Source organism: Argentina anserina, chromosome 7 (genome assembly GCF_933775445.1).
Source record: "Argentina anserina chromosome 7, drPotAnse1.1, whole genome shotgun sequence".
In the NCBI taxonomy this organism is placed as follows: domain Eukaryota; kingdom Viridiplantae; phylum Streptophyta; class Magnoliopsida; order Rosales; family Rosaceae; genus Argentina; species Argentina anserina.
The window spans coordinates 7575774-7599563 of record NC_065878.1 but is presented as its reverse complement, the minus strand read 5'-3'; the positions used below and the strand labels follow the sequence as shown (position 1 = coordinate 7599563).

The following is a 23790-nucleotide window of genomic DNA, read 5'->3' as shown; positions in this document are numbered from 1 at the left end:
GCACCAAAGATAAATCCCTTCTTCAAACTCCACACCATACATAGAAAACTAACCTAGTCGATCATACCAACTAACCAGTACACAACTATGCATGCAGCTATCTAAATTTAGGCTCGAAAAAATTACAGGAACTCAACTGAGGAATGAGTGATGTCTAAATAAAATGTACAGTTCATTGGTAAAAGGTAACAATAATAATGTCAATTAGTTATGATATTGACAAAATACTCAGTATCATATATAGGGTTTGAAAATGTTTGTGGTTTAAACAGGCTATGATGGGTATATATTGTGATCTAGATCTAATATTCTATATATCAACTTTATTGGATAATTCATAATTAAAAATTGAGGAATATTCTTCTTTTTTTAATGTGATTTATTTACGGCGGCTAATGGGACAAAGGAGTCATCAACTCTCAGCGTGGGAGCAACTTTGACAGAGCGCGTATACCCACTGTCATTAACAGAGCGTGGAAGCTAACGTTTGGCTTTAGACTTTACTACCTTTTGTATCCAACGTAAGATTTACGTTATCCATGAACCCGTAATTAGAAAAGCAATTAGGAATAAGGATCCCATTATTTAACTGAGTTACTTTCTTTTCCCTCTTTAAATTCTCATTTAATTGAATTAATTTCTAACTATATTCATCTACCCCTTATAAAACTCCCAGTTTGGCTCAGGTACGTAACTTACAATGATCATAATTAGGGTAGAGCAGTAACACGTTTCCATAATGGTGATAAACACATATAGCTATGGATACCAAAAAGGTCCCTACCCTTAAAGAGGGAAATGAAAGAAATTGACATTACACCAATGCTTATAAAAGCTAAAACTTATTCATATCTCTAATCTAGCTGGCCAGCCAGCTACTGCATTGTTGGCTCTTTATTCGGTTTGATAGGCTTAAAAGGACATCACATAATCACCCTCCCAACTCATCTAGTTACAAGTAGAAAGTTTTCCATAAAGACCAACAAAATAAAAACCCTTTTACGATATTAAGTAAGAAATATACACCATGTATCACTGAGATTATTTAGGTCTCCGATATAAAACCTTATTTCGCCCTTCTCACACGGGATCGTAATAGGGGTAAGATTTGCAACTGAATCGTTTTGAATTCTTGAAGTGTAAAAATACATATGAAAGGGCGAGGTGAGTAATTAGGTAACACTTGAGTACAACACTCCCTTAATTATTGGTAATCAATCGTAGCTGTTTTACTTGTTTAAGGATGATATACTATACAACGTATGTGTTTACTTACGGAAATTAATATCATGAAGTTATAATTTGATATTTCTTGAAAGAGATAAGAGAGGGAGAGGGTGAAAGGAATGGGGCTTTGCCATATTTGATATTCGATGTTGGTGGGTGAAATATGCAGTCAATGGTAGAATTGACGCAGTAGAGCAAACGTAGTACAGGTCATTTTCCAAAGAAGAAGAAGATAGAATAAAGAAGCAGTAATGACCCTTCTGTGTTTGTCTCCTCTCACTTCTATCTCTCTCTACTCAGACACGCACACACACACACACACACACACTCTCTCTCTCTCTCTCTCTCTCTCTCTCTCTCTCTCTCTCTCGTCTCTACTACCTTCCAATGCAAGCCTTCCCACTCTTTAACACGTTGCTTGAGAGATAGAGAGAATTTTAGACGTACCCTTTACCGCAGATTATATATAACACTATCGACACCACCATAATATTCCACAAAACACCATCATATATCGATCTGTCCATCATCTCTACATCTCCATCTCCATCTCCATCTCCATCTTCATCTCCATCTCTCCATCCATATCTTATTTTCTTCTACAATAATCACAAACACAACAACCATACATACACATCGATCACCATGGCGACCACTGGTCTAGACTTGTGCCAAGACCTTCCATCCCTCATGCGATCACTGCCCTCCATCAAAATCCAAACCCCCAAACAACAACAACAACAACAACAAGATAACTCATCCACTAACGACGCCGTCCTCGAAGACGAGTGCTGCCGTACCCCGAAGTCGGAAGCCAGCAAGATCCCGGCAGTCGTCACCTGCCCGCCGGCGCCCAGAAAGCCGAGAAGGGCTGCCGGCTCCTGCAAGAGGAAGCTGACGGAGCTGCAATTCTTCGAGGTCGTGAATCGCGACGAAGTCGAAGCCTTTTTCGGATCAACCGGTTTGTTCAACAAAAGGAGCTGCCGCGCCATGTAAATAAAAACATCCCAATTACACGGTTTTTTAATCTCTTTCAAATCGCTGTTATTACACGAGTTTTATATACATATGATCGTCCTGATCTTCCTTGTATTGTTCAAATTCAAAAGGCTTGTGTTCTTATAAATTTGTATTACACTGTTCTGAATTCACAAGTCCATTGAATTTTCCAGCCGTTCAATTTCAGACTTTCTGGCCTAAATCCCTGAATGATATATCTCTATGAATATTCAACGTACCACTTTGAGTTTCTTCTGGTTTGGCCTGTGAATTACATTTTTGTGGACTTTGACTATTAGTTTAGAATTCAAATTATATCATCTTCTTTTTCTTGAGAGATAGAGACTGTGATAAAGTAGGGAGATAGAAAATGTATTTGAAAAGCATGATCTACGAGGAGAGAGAGAGAGAGAGAGGGCCGGCGTGATAGGGTAGATGAGAGGTTGGTGTAATTGATCATATATTATTAGTGAGAATTATGTAAAGGGTAAGCAAAACTCGGAGTTTAATCGTTTCTTTTCATGTTTATAATTTAGTGGTTGTTAGTTATCAATTTGGGTTGATCCGTCTTTTCTTGACATTTTCTGCGTTGAGTTGAGTGAACGATACGGCTTTGGAATTCATAAACATGATTAATTACTGTTTGATTTATTTTTTGTAATTAAATTAGTGTTCTATTTTAGAGAGAGAGAGAGGAGAGGGAGAGAGAGAGAGGGGAGGTTTGTAGTGTTTGATAATCCCAAAAATGATGCAATATGGGGTGTCATAGACTCATAGACTTGTGTGTCTTGAATATGCTATGTGCTTGTCTGCTTTCACAACTGATCTAGAAAGATAAGCACAAGAGCTGAGCTACAGACAAAATAACTAGGATAAATCAATGTCTTATCGCACTTGAATTTCTACACTGCGGTAAATTTTCAACGTTACACTTGCATTCATGCATTGTATATTTTCATCAGAAAAATCTTTACATTCTATTTTTTCTGTGATATAATATAGCGAAAGTTATGTCGACACCGATTAATAATTATTCGGGGTAAATTTTAATCTGTAATTTACAAAATGTTTCATGGTGAATATGATGATGAGGAAACGTAAAGCTTAATTCCCTAAACCAATTTGAACACAAACACATTCTATGTATTGAAACATGCACCAACTAGTTAGCATTAACATATTTATGCAACTCCATTTGCTTTAAAATAGTGACTATTAGAAAGAAACAATGGATTAGAGCAATTAAAACCACTTTTGCAATATGCTACCAACTAAACCTCAATCTGGCGACACTTTGTTTCAACCTATCAGTAGGAGGATCGAACCATTTGACAACATCAGGGGCTCGTTGCTGTCTAAGGCCAAATCAGGCAATTAAAGTGTGCAAACCAGCAAAATATGGTACTATTAAAAGTTAACAAATGAAAATGTAAACATAAATAACGTAGTAAATAAATTGGGCTTAATAAGAGTGCCCCAACTAAGTACCATAAAGCATAGAATGAAACAACGTCATCAACAACTGCTAGACACAAGCCAGTCGTTGTATCTTCACCTAAACCTCTGCGATTCTAATATTCTACTAGCCTGATCGCCCCCCTTCGCCAATCCCACCAACCAGGCTCCGGCTCACCACTTCAATGCACAGATGGGAACCAAGCCAACAAGTCAAGATCAAAGTCATCCAATCCGATGTGGCTCCCAGATCCATTGGTGTCATGTCGATATCACGCAACTAGAAGACACAACAAAGTCCGACCACTTGTTATTTACCTCTTCTTTCCTCTCTTCGGTCAAGCGGTTAAGCCTCCCGTCGCAATGCTAAGAATTTTAAAGCTTCCCCCATGCCTCGTGCACCTCAATTGAACATACTCCCGACCACCACACGAGTCATGAGTTCCACTATTGCCAGTGGGATGACGCCAATGGAAAGGTGTGTCGTCAGAGCGAGAATTCACTACCAGAAGCCACTGCCTCTAGGATTTTGAGAGAATGAGGTCGAGTGAAAAAATTATCAAACATCAGGTCATGTTTTAGCTTTTTAACAAGTTTGAGTGGAGGAAAAATACCATATCTCACTAGCAATAGCCATCGTTTGCTCCCCTAAAATTGGCCAAGACATTTTTCACTGAATTAGACTTCCTAAAAATATTAGAATATGAATCATCATGCGTTTTGTCAACTGAAGACGCTAACGCCCCTTTATAGGGGTTTTCAAGAAAATGAAATTTAATAAAAGTAAAAAATCAACCACAACCTAAATATTCATCAGTCACTTGTCTGGATAATGAATACTAAAAACCAAACACACCCTATGATTGTGGGATAACTACTTGAAATAGTTATTGCAAGGGAAAAAAGCTCCACTTTCATATAGAAGATTCTTTTCTTTTATCATATTTTGTGAATTGGCCTTTTGTCCCTCTTGTATATTTCATTTCAAAAGTATTCTAATCTTTAAAGGCTTAATGGTAAAAACAAATTAGTTATGAAGAGCAAGCCCTATTTGCTTTATTATTGTATAGATTAGCAGTTTCATATATACATAATTTGTAATTTGCAATTTTCCTATTTATATACTTCATAATTCATATTGAGAGTTTATATTCTTACCTCTCAAAACAATACTTAAACTTCCATCTTTTTCCAAGTTAGTATTAACTTTATTAACGGATGTGAAATTACTAATACATACAAATATAAGAATAAACAAAAAATAAATGTTTCAACACCAAACATTTGATTTCTCAAATTTTTTTTATAATACTAATTTCAAATGGACTTTGCTTTTATCTAACTAAACTATGATATTATCATTTTCAATATTTCACGTTCATCCTAGCAAAAATATTGTTCTCACTTTGTATATGTTTTTTTTTAAATACACTTTGTATATGTTTTTTTTCGTTAACTTTTTTCTTCTTCTAATTTATTGTGATTCATCCGTTTGAATGTATTTTTTTAATAGAACGATCAAGTCATCAATATATTAAAATATAGGAGGTCAACATGAACATGGAACACCCACCTTGTGGACACGAATCAGAACCATGCGAAACAAATTAAGCTTAGCAATTAACCCTAACAGTTCCTATGCCGAAAATCATGGTGTAATTCACAAAAGTAACTAAGTATCCAAATGCACTGAATGCAAGACTACGCCCACTTATTTAGAAAAATTGGAACCACCCTACATAGAGGGGGTATCCCTAGAATATAATCAAACAAGCAATACCCTACGAATTCGAGAAATTGGGCAGGACCAAACTGACCCAGATCTAAAGAGCCAACGAGGCCCAAGGCCCAAAGCCGATCTAGGCTGTCGTGATAACGAGATCTACCATCCTTAGGGGTGGGCACGGGACGGGATGGGACGGGACGGGGCTCATCCCACGTCCCGTCCCACTCTTTTGAATCGGGACGGGATCGGGACGGGACGGTACAAATCTCACCTTCCTATAAAGTTAAATAAAAACCTATATTTTTACTTTTTCATTAACAAAATAACATTTAATAATGAAATTTTAACCAAAAATACATATTATGTTCTAAATATTATAATTTACCATTATTATTTGAATTGATATGATTTTGGAGTTATTAAGAATATAAATTAGTTTCATTTTGATACAAATATATAAGAATTTTTAAGTTTTCATTAAAGGTGGGACGGGACGGGACGGGACGGGACGGGACGGGACGGGACGGGACGGGACGGGACGGGACGGGACGGGACGGGACGAAGCGGGATATAAATTATTCGTCCCACGTCTCATCCCACTATTATGAAACGGGACGGGATCGGGACGGGACGAACGTTTTTAGACCTCCGTCCCGTCCCGTCCCTACGAATTTCGGGACGGGATCAGGATTTCCGTTTTTTATGCCCACCCCTAACCATCCTTGTTCTCCAGAGATCTCTCATTGCCACCGCCATTGGTGTGCCACCCACCTACAACAAACCTTGCCATGTGTGTGAAGAACCCAACAACTAAACTCGAAGCCTGATCTCCACCAATCTTCGACAGAGCCACCAAAGCCTTGGGAGCTATAGGCTTTTCTCTTACCAGAGGAGAATACCAGTCTCCAAAATTCAAAACATATGACCCAAAGGTGAATTGAGATCTAAAGAACCAAATCCACAAGGCAATGAATCCCACCTCCACAAACGCCGAAGGAGAAAGAGAAGAGGTGATGAGCCATCTTGATGCCTAAGATCAGCCAATGCTGGAATCACAAAGGTTGTTGCCGCTACAAATCCCAAACCAACCATCACCATCAAAAGCAAGAAGGAGGGCGGAGAGAAGAGAGACGAGCCTCATAGAAAACCCTATAACCTTGCTCATGTTTTATGGGTTGAAAATGGAATCACTTGTTGGATGTGTTTTATTGTTATGAATTGTAGATAAATTTTATTTGCTAATTGTATTGTGATTATGTTCAAGCTTGAGAGACTGATATAATTATAATATATTTGAATTAATTGAATAAAACTTTAATGTAACAAAATATATTTTTATTGATTTTATTGAACTATGAGCATTTTGGAAAAATTGAAGAGGTCTAAATAGCATTTTAGTTATTTGTCAAAGTGATTTGGAGGTCTAATTACCAAAGAGGGTCAAATACCGTTTTTAGAAATATGAATAGAAGCACCCATTTATATTTGCCCTATGGTTTTTCTATTTGTAAGACTAAAATTTGGGAATTACGGTTTCATTCAAAAAAACAATGTGTGGATTGTAAATTAAATTGATCAAGAGCATGTATTTCTATCGTGATTGTGGTCATAATTCATCATTTCCATTTTATACACTATCTAGAGTACTCCATAATTCATCTTTGATCTTATAGTTTTTCTTTTTTAAAACGCTAAAACTTGGGAGTTACGGTTTCATTTGGAAAGAGAAATAAGTGTGGGTTATAAATTTGAAAGTGTGTATTATTTTAATCGTGACTGTGGTCATCCGTCGACGATGTAGCTTACATGACTTGCAAATGACACTAAAGTTCAAAATCTTTAGTACGTAGTTATTTTGGCTTTTGCCGAACCATAAATGTAGCCTAAAGTACTTTATGTAAATTGTTGGTTCAATATCAAATCAACCCCTGCAATGTCTGGACAACCCTTCAGAAAGGCCCCAATATTAATGATCGCCTTATCATTTTATGCAGTACTCATCTATTATTTGCTTTTCTGTTCTCAAAACGATCATTTACGATTACATATTTTTGAAATCTCACCTCGTTATCTCTCGTATGCATTTGATTTTCCACTCATGCATGTATATACCGATATGGCTCATGAGTTAGGTAATTAAGTTTGCTCTTGGTAATGAATTCTTGTAACGGCTGTATCCCTTTGGAGCTTCATAGCCTCTTGGCCAATGGTTGTAACCATTAGTGTACGTTATCAATAAAGCTTTTCGTCCTTGGTAAAAAAAAAAAAAGAGAGAATCTTATGTGCCCATATATATTACATACTTTTAGTTATCAAACATAGGCAAAGCTCTAGTATTACATAAACTAGAGCTTATTATGTAACAAGGACAATCAAAACTACAATTCTAGTAATATAGGCACAATTATATGATAAGACTACAGTGACATATAAGAAATAAGAACTCAGTACTACCCACTAGGGAAGAATTGCCTAATGTGGGGGTGTAGTCTAGTGTATGTATCAAGAAACGTACGTATGAATTAGTACTTTAATTTGAAACCATTATGGAATAGCACACCAACATTTTTTTTCCCATCGTTTGATGTATAACCAGAGATGTAAAGTGGAGGGGGATTCCAATTTAGTAATCGATTACAAACAGCGTCTTAGAGACTAATCAAACTTAGTTCAAGACAAAGAAATTGGCTACTAGTTTTGATTCCATTAATTTTAAATGTATGTATGGCCCCAATTGAGGCTTCTACCACATTCTCTGTGACATTATATAAAGTTTCTATTATCCTTTTAAAAAAACTAAAGATGCGACATTAAATTAAACACATTATTTATTAGTTCAAGTGATCACCGTAAGCTATGCCATAAAGTTGGTGACTACTCCTACAACTGACCTAATAAACTGAAAAAATTAACCGACATGGTATGATTGGTATCATCGATCAGTAGGATTACTAGCTCACTGCTCACTGCTCACTGCTCACTGCTCACTGCTCACACACAATGCTACTAGACGACCAACCGCTAATTATAAGTCTCCTACAATTTACCCTTTTGCAAGGAGTTGTGCGCATAGCGATCACTTTGCCGACTTCATATGAGCAAAAGATGTAGCCTTTTCCCATCAAATGAAGATCATACAAAAATCCTACCATTCCGAATTATTAATTTGAAAGTTCGAAACTGTCTTCTCACATGCTTGATATTAAACTCCCACAAAATGGTTCCCTAGATTCTCTTGCTCGGGCTCCCGTTGTGACCTCCAAAACTAGCTAGGCCGCAAAGCTCTAGCTAGTAACTTCATTTCCGCCATGGCACTATGCTCTGTACTAAACCCTAGTAAAGCCCTTCTCGGAATCGCATTTGTTATATTGATTATATATCCTTGGGTAAAATAACAAAGCTGAACGTTGAACAAATGCGTACTAAATTAACCTAGCTCTCTCAATCATCAGATTTACCTAAATTTCAAAATCTCTCATTATTTCCGATACATACTCTGATATTTTCATTAAAAAAAATGATATATCTTAAGGGTAAATTTTTTTTTTCGTATCTACGATATTTCTCCGACAACATAAAATATCTCTGATTTTTCTCTGATATTTACGATATATATTCAATATTTTTTAGAAATATCTGAAAATTTTCATTTCAAAAAAATTATCTCAACTTGAGAATGTCTCGGACTCTTGAAGATAAGTTTTTGATTAATTAATCACTTCGAGGGACATCAAAAAGAAAGCTAGAAGAGTAGTCCCTCAATCGGCTAATTTTTAATTTTTCGTAAAAGATATCTGGATAAGGAGTAAAGGTTCAAATTTTAACTCTTAAGCGTCAAAAAGAAGACTAAAAGAGTAGTCGTAACCGTCTTACATATCATAAATTGGAAAATTTTGTAAACTGTTATTACAACATGAAGTTACGACTACGTGATAAACGAGCAAATGATAATGTAATCAATGAAAACAACTATATCGATCTACTTCATATTGCTAGTAAACCACTTCAGAATGACATTGATCTTCTTCATAATTGGATTATACATGTACACCTCGATGATAAAAATGACAACCCGCCTCCACATGTCGTAGAAAAGACAACTGATTTTGGAATTGATTTTAAACAAGGTATTATCTAATGAAGTTGGAGATCGACCCAGGAGATAATTTTGATAATGCTAGTGTGTAGGGCGGCGAAGTAACATCAATTAGTTCAAATGATGATGATGATGATGATGATGCTGATGGTGGTGGTGGTGGTGGTAGTGGTAGTGGTGGAAGTTGACAAGGTAGTGGAGATATAAGGTTTGAATACAAACAATCTTATGTAGGTGGAGGATTTTAGTAGTTTACTTGTGAAAGTAATTTTGATCATGCTATCAAGATGAGAATCATGGATCTAGAGAATGTGGTCATGGTGCACAACAACAAAATAGGTACGGGAGGAAGATAAGAAGAGTCATTGATGATCAAAGTATTCTATATGATGTTACTTTAGTTGCCTTAAGTTTTGATTATATCAACTTAGGCACAGAGCACGGTGGGACATTAAACGAATTACATGAAGTCAACTATCAATCTAGTTATCATATTTACGATTATGGTCAGTTTGGAGAAATATATGATCAATCATTGAGTTAGATTCATCCTTACTATCCACATCTTAAAGAAACTGTTGGCAGCTCAAAAAAGATATATGACTATCATGTTAATCATTATAATTCGTACTATATGACTCTTATGTCTAGGCATATTATTGTAGCTATTATTGACCAACGTGCATCTTTTTTTCAAGCACTTATAGTCTCTTTCTGATACTAGATAAAATTAATAATTATATATGTTTGTATGTCATTCAATAATAAATAAATAATTTTGGCACATGAACAATATTTTTTTTTCCAATATCTCTAATATATCTAATATCTCTTAAAAAAACGACTAATACAGATATTTTGAACTTTGAATTTACCGCAAGCTAAATTAACGATTATATTGACTTTCCTCAAAAGAAGATGGAATTAACCGATCACCTGGTAACGACTTGAGGTCGACCAGTAATTAAATTAGATGCAGTGGGATCAGAAGGAGACAGGAACTGAGAATAAAATATAAAGTTTGGTGTTGATTGATGATATAAATTTTCTGAGCCATGGATGGATGGATTCCTCCATGTGCCAATAATATATCGGGGACGTTATAAATGTATAAAATCCTCGAGAGGTTTCTTGTCCGGGGGGGGGGGGGGGTGGTGTAGGGTTGGCTTCTATTTTACGTGTCCTAAAGCCAATCATACAAAGGTAGACATATACCCCATTACTTAATTTCACTCACCATGCATAATTGGCATGAGAGAATCACGATGCAGAATTGCAGATCACAAAATAAAGGGCATGCAGACTTTAATGGGGGAAGGGAGAATAAATATAATGACTGGGGGGAGCAGAGAGGATAACGTGTGTGAACGATGGAGAAGAACACTAGGGTTATGTAGTTGGATGGAAAGAAAGACTGCTGCGGGTTTTACAGTGTCGTCTGGTAGTTAAAAGGAAAGTGAGGACGTCGTCGAAACAACTGGGTGAGAATTGCAGCTATATCTATAAGTTTAGGCAAGGTCACTGTCATAGGATCACCATTGGGACTTGAGCTAGCTAAACACTGCAGAGCTGCCAGTCAGGTGCAATCATTTTTTGCTATAGGTGATCCAGCATCCATTTGTTCTTCGTTATTCCTTTTTCGCTCTTTTATTTATTTATAATAATTTGATTCCATTTGGTATACATGCATGTGTATTTTCCTTTATTTTTGTTTCTTTTCAGTCCTAAGATCCTATTCGCTATGCTTATGTTTTTTTTTTGTGTTTGTGTTTTTTTTATTTGAATAAAAAATGTGTGCTGTGTGTTATTGTGTACCGGTCCTCTTTTCTATAGATATATCATTATCTGTAGTATAAGTGTTGAAATTATAAATGATCTTGAATGTCGATTTTGCATCACTCAATTACGTACGTACGTCAACTAGAGAGCGTTGATCATTTTATGAGTGAAATATATCATTTTTATATAATTCAACATACATGTAATGGCAAGGTTTTCTCTGCTGGGTTTTCTCTCTACTCACCGACTCAAAAATCCGTCATCCTTGCATACGTTTCCCTTCCGACTGAACGATGATGACGTTTCTTACCGTTGCGTTTCAGTTTGGGAAGGGCTTGTAGAGTAACTTCGGTGGTGTTGTGGTCATTTTTGGTTTAGATCTGTTTGTTTGGGCTGCGATCGTGGTTATGTGGTGTTGCGGCGTGGTTTGTTGCTGCCTCTTCGTTGTGGGTCGTTGCGGGTTCGGGTTGTCTACCTCGGTTGGTGGTGGTCTATGGGTATGTAGTAGCTTCGGTTCCTTGGGCTGGGTGGCTGCTCGTTTCTCATCAATTCAATCTAGATCTAGAAGCTTTGTATGTTTCCAAAGGCTGCGGCATCTTTTTCCCTTGTTGTTTGAATAAAGGCCGCATGTTCTTGGTGGTTTGCTTGGAGTTCATCTCATGCATCTTCTGCGCCTTGGTTGTTGGCGGTGGTGGCCGGTCTCGTTGCTTTCATGGCTCGGTGTCGCCATTCTCTTATGTCGGAGGTCGTGGCTTCTACCACAGTGTGTTGTTCTTCCTTGTCCTTCCTCGTGCCATCCCTGATTGAACTAGTTCCGGGTTTGAATCGTTAGAGGTCTCGGTAAACGGCTCTTGCTAGCCAAAATCTCGTGCTCGGATTCATATTGCACTGCTAGTTTCCGTCATGTCTGTTTCATGTTCTTGTCTTTTTTCATTTTCTTGTTACTTTCTTTCGTTTAGTTGTGTATGTAGACAGATTTTCCGAAATTTGATGGACTAATCTCATCTCTGATGGATTATGATCCCGAACTCGCTATAATTCTTCTTAAGTGAATGAATTAACCTTTGATAATAAAAACATACATATAATGGCGCGGTAGTTTTTTACTCGATCATGTAAGTGTGACGTAATATCACTGACATGTTATTCCGGAAATATATCAAAATACAATTTTTTTCATGAATTTAGTTTGCTTGATGAGTTATGCGAAAATGATGAGACTATGCAACTAGACTTAGATGGTACTACGGCACGTACGTTATAGTTTTTGTCTTCGTTTTTTTTTCTTCTTAACAAACAGGAACCAATATTATCATAATGATAACTAGGAATGGTTGCAAGTTATTGAGTGATGGGTTCATCAGTCAGTGATCAAGTTAGTAGTTCTTGAAAACAATAACTAGGTTAAAAATTAATCCGTAACACTAAGCACTGCATATGATTCAACCTATCGATAACACGCATGTTTTGATGTTTTACGTGCGTGCAAATATACAGGCTAATCCTAACATATGTACACTTCATTTCAAAAGATTTTTCAACTAGATTCATAGTATGGGTAAAAGAAGAGGTAAAACAAAAAACAAAAGGACATGTAATTGGCACATGGGTATTTTTGTGCCAACATACTCTTGAGGAAGACACTTGAATTGATCGACAAGGGAAGATGAATAAATCTTTCAACAAGAGGGTATGGATCGGTTCCTAGATCTCTACCGTCCATAAGAACCTGTTGGTAAAGCCATCACTAAGGACCTCGCTTTACTTGGTGTTTGCAGTAATATTCTCTCCCTATCTCCCATATGGTATTGTTTCCTTTAGGAAGCAAAAGTCTCAGATATGGGGAAAAAGGTAGAAACCGAAGAAAAAGAAAAATCATGGTAAAGTGAAGAAAAGGGCTCCTCAAGACTACACACTGTTTTGTGCTTTGCATCATGTGAAAGGCCGAGAGGAATCTTCTTTCTTTTTTATTTTATTTTTAGGAAAATAGCAAACTAACATGAATCTCCCATTGCTTCTTGGGACTTGCTGTAGTAGACTTTTGCACTCGAACATGATATTTATATCGTACATGGAAAATTGAGAAATAGCTTCATGGAATTTAGAACTGGATATTCCTTGACAGTTATATATACACAGAAACGTCAACGGAAAAATTACATGTTTAAGTAATTAGGGATGTGTATATTTAATTTGAAGATCGCAATTTATAATTTTGAAATTTACAAAAGGTTTTACGACTGAGCAGATGAACGGTGGAGGTGGGTGGAATTTGAACATCGACATCGACACTTGTGGAGAGAAACACCATTATTTTTGAGTTGTACTTATTGTCATCTTGACCTGAGCATTGGATACTCTTAGATCTTTTTGCTGTTTCGTTAGTGACAAGTTCATATTACTAACATTTGTTTTCACATTATCACATTCCACTATATATCTATATATTATCCATCTCTTTCCACATAATTTTCATGCTATACTAATTATTTGAATGACTAATGTCATTTAGTGGGCATATTTGTAAGAATGTTGGACAAATAGTCTAGGTACATCTCTTTAGTCGTCAATACCTTCTGATTTTGAAAATTTTAAAACGCTTACGATTGAAAATAACTAATAAAATGTGTATAAACTTAGTTCTGTACTTGAAGCTCTACTGTCTCATTAAAAGACGTACTTACTGCAAAGTTGACAAAATACTGGAAGGAAATTAAAGAATACTGGGCACAAGAGACGTGGTGAGGTGATTCATAGATATGTATGTCTTGGTGCTTGATCGAGACGAAAACTATGAAATCCTTGAGACTATTAAGCTGGTTCTCTCTTCATGATCTTTATACATATGTCCAAATAGTAACATTGAAGAGGAATAAATGAGAAATGAACGCACAGAGGAGAACAAGAAACTGGCCGGGTTTAGAGGACTGGCGGCCATAAAAACCAAGAAGTGTGCTGGATGATCTATGGTGTTCTATACAGTTATACCCACTTATAGCCAAGGATCGAGAAGTTCAGAGTCTCAGTTACTGTACGTCTTTGTTTGATCGGTGTTGGATTGTTTATCGGTGTTGTCTCTTAGTTCAAACTTGGGGTTTGCCAAAAGCCATGCACCAACACCTTGTCAACTTCCTTTCGATGAGGCCATTTTCGTTTTTGGAGCTATACTCGCAATAATGGACGTGTTCCTCAGAATTTTCTTTCGATGAGGACATTTTTGTAACTTACTATGGAGTTAAGAGAACAGGTTGCCCCTGATGTGGCACCTGCTAATGGTGATTAGGACGTGGACAAAATAGTCTATTCCTGATCAATGTTTATGGACAGGTTCCTTTTTTTTAGGACGTTGGACAGATTCCTTTTTGACCAGACTAACAGACCGTTTAGTTCTGGAACGTTAGACAATCTTCAAACCCGGCCTCAACACTAGGAAAAATTCTATAATAGAGTGCTCAATGACTGTGAACAGTGATCATGAATATGAATGAACAGTAATTAATAGTAATCGTGTGCAGTACATGTAAAAAATAAAATTTAGAAAGTGATGCATGATGAAATCACTATGTCTTTATTAAATGATACGAGAGTTTATATATATGAATTACAAAATTATAATTTCGTAGGATACATAGTCTTAATCTATTACATAGATGCTAATCTATCTCTAGCAGGTAGATTAAGACACACACAATGGTAGAATAATAATTCTCCTGTAACACTCCTCCTTGTGTCGCATGCCTAAGTTGCATGGCGCACAACGTTGCTTCGGAAAAAATCTTGTCAAGCAAAACAAAAACCTCTTGGGTAAAACAAAAGCTTGATTGAAGGGAAAAATAGCATAACACACAAACTACTTAATGATCTTAACATGTGATGTAGACTCTCCTGAAGTCTACCAAACTCTAAAGTTCCGATAAACGACGCATGTCAATGCTCTTCACATGTTTCACAAAAGCAGATTTAGGCAAAAACTTAGTGAACAAATCTACAACATTGGATTCTGAACTCACTTAATTCGACACAACCTCCAACCTCACCCGGTTAGACATCAAAAAATACAAAGGATACAAAACGTAAAATGGGAGAATAACTCACATGTACCAACTTCTTCTCCTTCTCCTGAAAGTTCTCTACTGGGTTGTCGCAGTCCTGCAGAGTTGGCCCATGACACATGTGACGCATGTCTTCTACCATCCGGAGCAAGTGCGGCTCCAACTCTCCAATCCCGGACAACCCCACTGTAATATGGGCTCAAGTCTCCCCACTTGTGGAGTGCGAGCTCCTCTTAGACTTCTTGTGGGCCCTATCATCTGTGACCTCTTCACAAGCCCTTTTTGCTACTTCCCCAAAAGGCCCCGTGCCCACCCTCGCCTGATCGGAAACATTCTCCAGATTGATCAACTCATGCAGCGGGCCTCTTCGTGCTCTGCCACAACCTTCAGCACCTCCTCCTCATCTCTTAGCGCATCATCCACATGCACCTCTTCACCCCGCCCACTATCCTCCCCCTCTGGCTCCATCACCACCGTCTCCTCTTCGTCTTCCACAACTGAGGCCTCCAGTGGCTCCATAGTAGGAGTTACCCCCTAGTAAGCGGCCACTTCGACCAGCAGCACGCCATACTCCTCCTTGGGAAGCAAAATTCGGAAGAACCCGACCTCGTCCAGCTCTTCCGGCGATGGCACAATCCCATTCCCAGTCGCGGGATCAGTATCCTCGGTGCGTACCACACTCACTTCCTACTCCAACGCCGGATAATCTCCCAATCTAAGACGTTGTCGTACGTTCCTGTTTTTTTTCCTCCGCGGCATCGTGCCCTCCATCGGAGCCACTGCACATAAAACTCTCGGTCAACTTAGGGCCAACAATGAAAAGTAACGAATAACATCCAACAACCACATACTTGGCATCACCCATATTTGGTAGTGTTCGTACACTACGAAGATACACAACCGATATGCACTCCGAGCTGTAGTAGGAAATGCCAATATACACATAGATAACCGCTTCTCTATAAGCGGTGTGAGACGGGTCGCCACTGGCACTACAATAACTTACAAGCGGCGGTCAAATAATAAAAAAAAACATTAGACTCGGGGGCGATGCAAAGTAGTACTGTTTCGTTGCCCAAGTTGACTTCGTTTCCGCATCCTTTCTCTCCGCCATATCTTCTATAACCTGCACCAAAAGGCCCAAAGCATTTTTTACTGACCCCACATCACTTAGTAGGGACATACTCCCCGAAATGCCCCGCCCCCCAAAGTAACCGCTCGATCTGGCGTGCTCGAACACTAGACAGTTGAAGTCGAAGCATCAACTTTTCACTCGCTATACACCCCGGAAGGCTTTTACGTTTGCTACAAATCCCCCCAACATACACAATTAGCACAGAACAACCAAAATCCGGTCCGGAGAAAAACAAAAACTCAAAAAGGAGGTTTGAAAATACCTTTTCGTAGTCAAAATTGGATAACTTTGTCGATTCAGGTGGTTGTAAACATTGAAATCCTCAAACTTCGAATAAACTCTGATGGGTTTCTCTTCTCTCTTTTCTCAGTCAAAATACACAAATGTGTAACTGTGAGCAGTCCCTTTCTCCACTATATATACACAAACCAAACTGATATAAGCCGTGAATTCAAACTGCCCCGGCTCACTTGTTGAACGCCACGTGCCCCACTAACTTAACCTATTGATTTCGCAAAATGACGCATTGAACGTGCGCACATCCCCCCACTAAAAATCGTACCGTTTCCACGCCCACTCAGTTCCCCAGACAGGTAATTATGAGTGATAACGTCACTGGCGCCTTAGTTCATTAGGACCCACGACCCTGTCCCTCTCAATAAATACGAGACAACCGTGATAAGTTGGCCACTTATCGCTGCATAGCTTAGGTGCTTTTGCTCCGGACCTTTCGAAACTGGGGACTTGCGAGGTTACTCCGGGGCCTCTGGACCCAACACTAAGATCCTAGGTCACTCGCCAAATTTGCTCCAGATCCATGGATGCTCTGACTGCTAGCCAGTCTCGAAGCCCGACATTGAAACCCTAAGTCACTCGCCAAATTTGCTCCAGATCCATGGATGTTCCGACTGCTTCAGCCTCCGAGCCCAACACTGAGACCCTACGTCACTCACCAAATTTGCTTCGGATCCATGGATGCTCTGACTGCTTCAACCTCCGGGCCCAGCACTGAGACCCTACGTCACTCGCCAAATTTGCTCCGGATCCATAGATGCTTCCATGGCTAATCAGCCTCTAGGCCCAACATTGAGATCCTAGGTCAATTGACTGCTAACACAACGTATCTCTAAGTCCTTAACCTGCGAGCTCAAGTCATGAATCAGTTCAAACTTAAGCTTCAGAGAGTCATAGGCCGACATACCGCATTTTATGCAGGTAATTTGGTCCAGAGAGATACAAGTTGCGTGAACAAGATACTTCAGGTTTTGTAATTACAATACGCTTGATATCTATTTCTCCACCTGTTGTCGGGACAGTTAGTTCAAGATTCTTAAACTTGTGAGAATCTAAAATGAAAGAACCATTTTTTAGATCTCATTGAGTGTGAATTTAGGAACTGATTATTCTCGTATGCTTGATTCAATCTCATTGTACAAGATTGTGCTTCTTTTACTGAATACTCTACTTAACATCTTCATGTCCATTTCTTCAGTGGAATTGGAGGATTTCCACGTAAGAAGCTTATGTTACTAAACTTAAGCTTGTTTTCTTATCTCGAAAAAGATGGTATGATTATTAGCAACATTTTGAGCTAGTTGTTCCTCATCGACTTTTTTGTACCAACTTCAACTTTTCTACACTTTTTTTTGTAGATGTGAGAGTTTAAGGTTTAACTCTCTGAATTGTCCTTCAAGTTCCATACCTATATCTTAAACATAAGTAATATTATAGTTTTGTTGGTAAATTATGGCTTATAAATTTTCAGCAAGAACCTTTTATGTATGGATATAGAAGCTTTTGGTCCTTTTCCCTGACCTTTACCTCAACCCATTGGTTCATCCTATTCAGATGATTAGAGCTTCTAGATACTCTTTCAGGGTTTCTTGAGTTCTTAGTTTGAACGCTTGCTCTTGAATGTTGTTAGCAAGGGTTTTTTTTCTTCAAACTAACTGTTTTTCATTAGCTTGTTGATCTTGTTTTTCTTTGAAGTACTCATGTTTTATTTCAAGACCTTCGATGCTTGAATTTATTTCTTCAAGTTGGCTGACCTTGAGATGAAAACTCTTAAGTTGTTCAAGTAGCTTTTCTGCAGTCTTGTTCTTCGATAGATGATTTAGGAATTCCACCAAACTTGGTCATGATGGGTCAAGTTTCTCGACTCCTAATTCTTGTTGAAGATGAGAAACTTCGTCGTAGAGTGTATTTAGTACTCACACACGTTCTCTATCGAGTATTGGTCCTCTTGAATATGCCTTGAATAAAAGCACTTTTGCCACCTATCAGAATCTTTTGTAATACAAAAGGACATATAGGTTTTAGGTTTTTGATAACACCTCCCCCTGATCTGGGTAATTCCTGGCCAAATCTCCTCTAATTCCGATCACCAGACTGGTGAATGGGAACATGTTAATGCATGGAACCATGATAGCTAGCAAGGTAGCAACACCTCCGATCTAAACCTCGTCATTGACGCCGCCCAAGTTGGCACATCTGAACAATAAATACATCTTGTGTTGGTCCACATTCCAACATTGAAGGAAGAACCCATCGCTTTTCCCATTGCGCCTATACAAGGTCCACGTAGACCCCGATAAAAGGTTAACGCATTCCTAAGTCCTTAACTCTCGAACTTAAATTCCATTCTAGATTCTAACTTAAGCTTCGGAGGGTTAAAGGCCGAAACACCACTGGCCCTTTAACTTGACACATGTTGTGTCAGGTCCCACTGAGCAGACACACCGGAATACAAGGCTCAGAGAAGTTAGATCCCCCGGATTTAGCACTCGTAACATTTTGGATTCTCTCTTATTAGTTAAGAGAAACCAACTTTGTGGCATAAGCATTTTCACCTACATTCTCTTGAGCAAAGTAGGCTTTAAATACTAGCTAGGGCAAATCAAACCAATGCTTAAAATATTTAGGGGTTTATGATCTTCCTCGAAAACTTCTTCGCGGATTATGATATTTTCTCGTGTCGTGAATTCTATGTTGGACTCTATAGATAATATCTCAGTAATTTGTTGTTTTTCTAAGAAGATTATCTCTATATGTTATAAATTTTTTATATTTTTCTTTTTCTTCTTATAGTTCTTTCAAAGAAATTTTCGCAAAAGCTAAAAATTCAAGTTTAGAAGATATTAAGTTTGTAATAATGATAAAAATAATTAATTGTTTACCTTCGAGCAGAGGAAGAATTTATATATCTCAAATAAACAAATTCATAATTCAAGACCTACTATGAATAGTGTTCTTAAATAGTACTTAAGATAAAAATGCATGGATGAATAGTATGAATAGTGGACGCTCTATTGTATGAAACGCTCTACTATAGACGAATTCTCAACACTTGCCAGTTGTGTTATGAAAGTGAGAGAAATTATTAGAAACACATTAGTCAAATTACTCAACGTCACAAATTTACTATATATTAAACACGTTGAAGGCTGGTATTGTTCCTAAGAGTTTTATCATGTACTATATTTTAGACGTGCTAAAGGTTGGTATTGTTTCTAAGAGTTTTGTCCTTTTCTTAGCCAACTATAACTGTTCCCATGGACCACATCTTTTTTTTTTTTCATCAAAAAGAAATTCATGAATAGACTACTTAGCCCAAACGACACACTAAAGAAGTTGAAAACTAGAAACCCAGCAACTAAGAGTTGAGTAGAACCCAAATCTTTGTCTCTGCTCTCTCCTTAGATTGTCTTCTTCCCCTTAGAACCCAAATCTTCCGGCAAACTCTGGGGTCAGGAGACTTGCGTCGCTTTGGTGAGTTCATGTATTACAAGATCAATTTCATGTTTCAATTCTCGTATTAAGTTTTTTTTCCCTTCCTAACTTCTTTGAATACATCAATTTTGTTTGATTGGTTTCGTTAGATCTCTACGCTTCCTAACTTCTTTGATTATAGAGATTTTCTTATTTGATTAGTTCCATCCATTTTAGGGTTTTTCGTTTTTCTTCATTGATTCCGTCAGATCTCTAAGCTTCCTTACTACTTTGATTATATAGATTTTGTTGTTTGATTGGTTCAATCAATTCTAGGGCTTTTCATTTTTCCTCCTGCTTTTGGCCATACATCGAGTCATCAATTGACCTAATATTTCAGCCGGGCTTTGTTTGCTTTCAATTTTTTTATATAATCATGTTTTAACTAGAAGGTTGAACTGCAGGATTTGGCCTCAGGATTATCATTATAAGCTTTTTTTGGTGACATTAATCGAGTTGGTTGATTATATATGCATAGTTTATTGTTTGGAGATATTAATTGAGTTGGTTGTGTAGGTACAGAGGTTTTTGTTAGTATATAAAAAAGAGAGCTTTCTGTTAGCATGTTCGAACATATGATATTCCATTTTCTGCATTTGTGACTTGGTTGAGTTCTTTTTATCTCAGGTTGAAGATAGTTTACTGAAAGTAAAGCTTCAATGAGTGTTTATTATGATATTCATTTTTGCTTTTCTTCCTTTCCATTTATTTATGTGAAGCAAATATGCGCACTCATATTTGATATATAAGAAGATGGCAGTAAGGATAGGCAGTTAATATTAGTTTGTAATGTATTGCGGTGATGGTTTCAGTCTGACTGTTTATGTTACCATGTTTCTCCGACATATTATCAGGCTTAAGTTGAAGAATGTAGTTATATTGTCATCTGATACATTCGATAAGATCATACTATTTGTTTTGAATCCTCATCTGACAATGTCCTACGGGGTATTGCTTGGAATTGTTCCTCGTGTCGCTGCCTCTCTTAATTTATTTTGATAATGATCCGCGGAGGACTCCAGGATCATGCTTATTGCGTAACCATCCACACTGTTTTACGGGACAAGTAGTTGTTTTACAGATCTCGTGCAGAGATTTTGTTTTGTATCTTCGTGTCTTGCTAAGTTTTAAAGGTCATACATGCTAATAATTTTCATCTAAATATTTATGTTGAGAATGGAAAGGAATATGTTTGTCAGAAATTCAAAAATTGGTTTTACGCAACCCTGCTACCTGCCCTGCAGCTGCCCCGCAGGCTCTCTTACACGGTCTCCTGACAAAACCTGCTTAATTGATGACTCTTATTGTCAACCATCTCATGTGAAGGCTTCAATTGAGCATAGTCCATTCTTACACGTATTCAAACAGCCCATGCAGCTACCCCGCAGGCTCCCTTACACGGCTTTCTAACAAAAGCTGCTTAATTGATGACTCTTATTGTCATCCATCTCATGTGAAGGCTTCAATTTCACATAGTTCTTTCTTACAATGTATTCAAGATGACATTTGTCAACTTATTCAACCAAGAACGCATACCTTTTAAGTATTTTATGGTATTGGTTGAACCATCGATGCGTTGGTTACACGTCTCTTTACTATCTACAAGGAATGTTGCATTTGCTAAGTTTTTAGCTAAGTTCATCAAATTAAGGGTTCTCCACCCTTCCATCCTCTCTAATCTTTTGTTCCTCATGTTCATTCATAGAACGATCTAGCAGAGGCTCACCCTGGGTTATGGGTACTAACTTGCCAGTGTTTGCATGGGGATATGTAATGATGTTTCATGCAGCGACACTTATTCGTTTCAGACGACAACTAACCAAGTGTTTAGTGCATACCAGATGACTACTGGATATGATCCCAATGTTCTTTTCACTAATGTCTATTTGGTTAAGTTGTTTATCTGCCTCAATTTTAGTATCTCGTTGGGTCTACATGAAACGATTAAATATTTTGGTGTTTATGAATCACTAACACTTGTCAGCTATTTCCAATCTACAACGGTGTATCTCTATCCTGCGATATTAGCAAACAGATACTTTGATGAGACATACTTCCCATCGTTAGGGGGAGATATGGAATGCTCTCATTCCGGTTTTAATGCTAGGAATTGACGTGCTGTGGCACTATGTCTCATTAAGATCCTGCACTGCTATGAGTAAGTAAAAGTGCAACGCATTATCGTCCTCCAGAAAGTCAAAGATTCGATGCTCCATGACTTTACCGATATTTGCGAAAGTGACGAGATCACACAAAAATGCTGTGATGTGTCGGTAAGGTTGGAACTCTTAGAATATGAGATAATTTCAAATGACCTGGTCCTGGCACCGTTGGCACCATCCCTGATAGTGGGAAGTAAGCCGGCGATGGCAGCATTGTACGATGTGGTGTTAATAGCGCCTGTGGTATTGCACCACAAAACAAAGGCGGCAAACACAAAGATGGACTAGTAAGGGTCATAGCTTCGGTCTTGGCTCCTACCTAGATGAGGAGGAGACCATCAAATTCTCTGGAATCAAAAACCAGAAAGAAGTGAGGTGTGTAGGCACAAATATTTCACCAATCATCAAAAGATATTCTCTAAACATGTGTATCATTTAAATTTATGTGGGACGCTACAAACTCCTTTTGTTGATGTTCGAGAATAAAATAAATCTCTTATTTGATTGTATAAGCGCGCGCGTGTGTGTTAATCGATTGATCTCCCATGATTGATGATGTATTCGCTTATGCTCTTATTCCGTTGTAAAGTATTAGCGATGAGCAACTTGACCGAAGTAGAAATAATCAATACATGCTGAACTGGACTTGTTATGTTAGTCATTGTTCATAAGTGTAATGACAAAGATGAAGTCATGCAATATTTGCAGGACTTATGGCGCAAATATTGTCTCATTATCATAGTACTGACTACGATGAGTATGGACATAAAACTGATTTGCAATATATGATAGTGGTTATAACATATCTGTAAAGGGATCTTGACACAGATATGAAAGTGCCTGAATAACCTTAGTTATTCAATTAAATGTCTCCAGACCACGGAGAGCTTATGTAATCAAATTGCGACGTTCGAGAGAACATAGTGGTGTAATCGGTTGCAAGAACTCATACTCATATATGTTCATATGAAAGCTAATTCTTGATTCTCGATTCCATCTAAGTTAAGATAATGAAGAGATTCAATGAGTTATAGATTCATATATGTAAGTGTTGTTGGGACACTATTACTTTTATCATGATGTGATTAACTATGCGCATATGCATCGTCATTTGACTTGAATTGTTTTTTGACATGGGTTTAGTTCTACATTTAGCGAATCAGTACATTCATCCCCACACCAACGATGCCAGCAGCTCATACACACTAGCTTACGCGTTAGTGTTACGGTTGACACTGGTAGCGCAGAGGATATGTATGATTCCGCCTTGAACCAAAATCAGTCATTCATTGGTCAACTCCCACATTCGTTTATGAAAGACACATTGAATGTGACAAATTAGAATTTGTCCAGTTTCATGGGTCAACTTCAATTAGACCTACATGATAGCT

The 23790-nt window shown here is 37.8% G+C and overlaps 1 protein-coding gene across 1 annotated transcript; it reads left to right on the top strand.

The window, feature by feature from the left end:
* Positions 1-1638: 1638 nt before the first annotated feature.
* Positions 1639-2486, top strand: LOC126802948 (cyclin-dependent protein kinase inhibitor SMR2-like). Its single transcript, XM_050530672.1, has one exon. It carries the CDS (start codon positions 1873-1875, stop codon positions 2221-2223), a length of 351 nt encoding a protein of 116 aa, XP_050386629.1. The 5' UTR covers positions 1639-1872; the 3' UTR covers positions 2224-2486.
* The last annotated feature ends 21304 nt before the right edge of the window (positions 2487-23790 follow it).

What these genes read in the sequence shown, in the direction of transcription:
- LOC126802948 (XM_050530672.1), top strand. Translation starts at nt 1,873, where the DNA reads ATGGCGACCACTGGTCTAGACTTGTGCCAAGACCTTCCATCCCTCATG.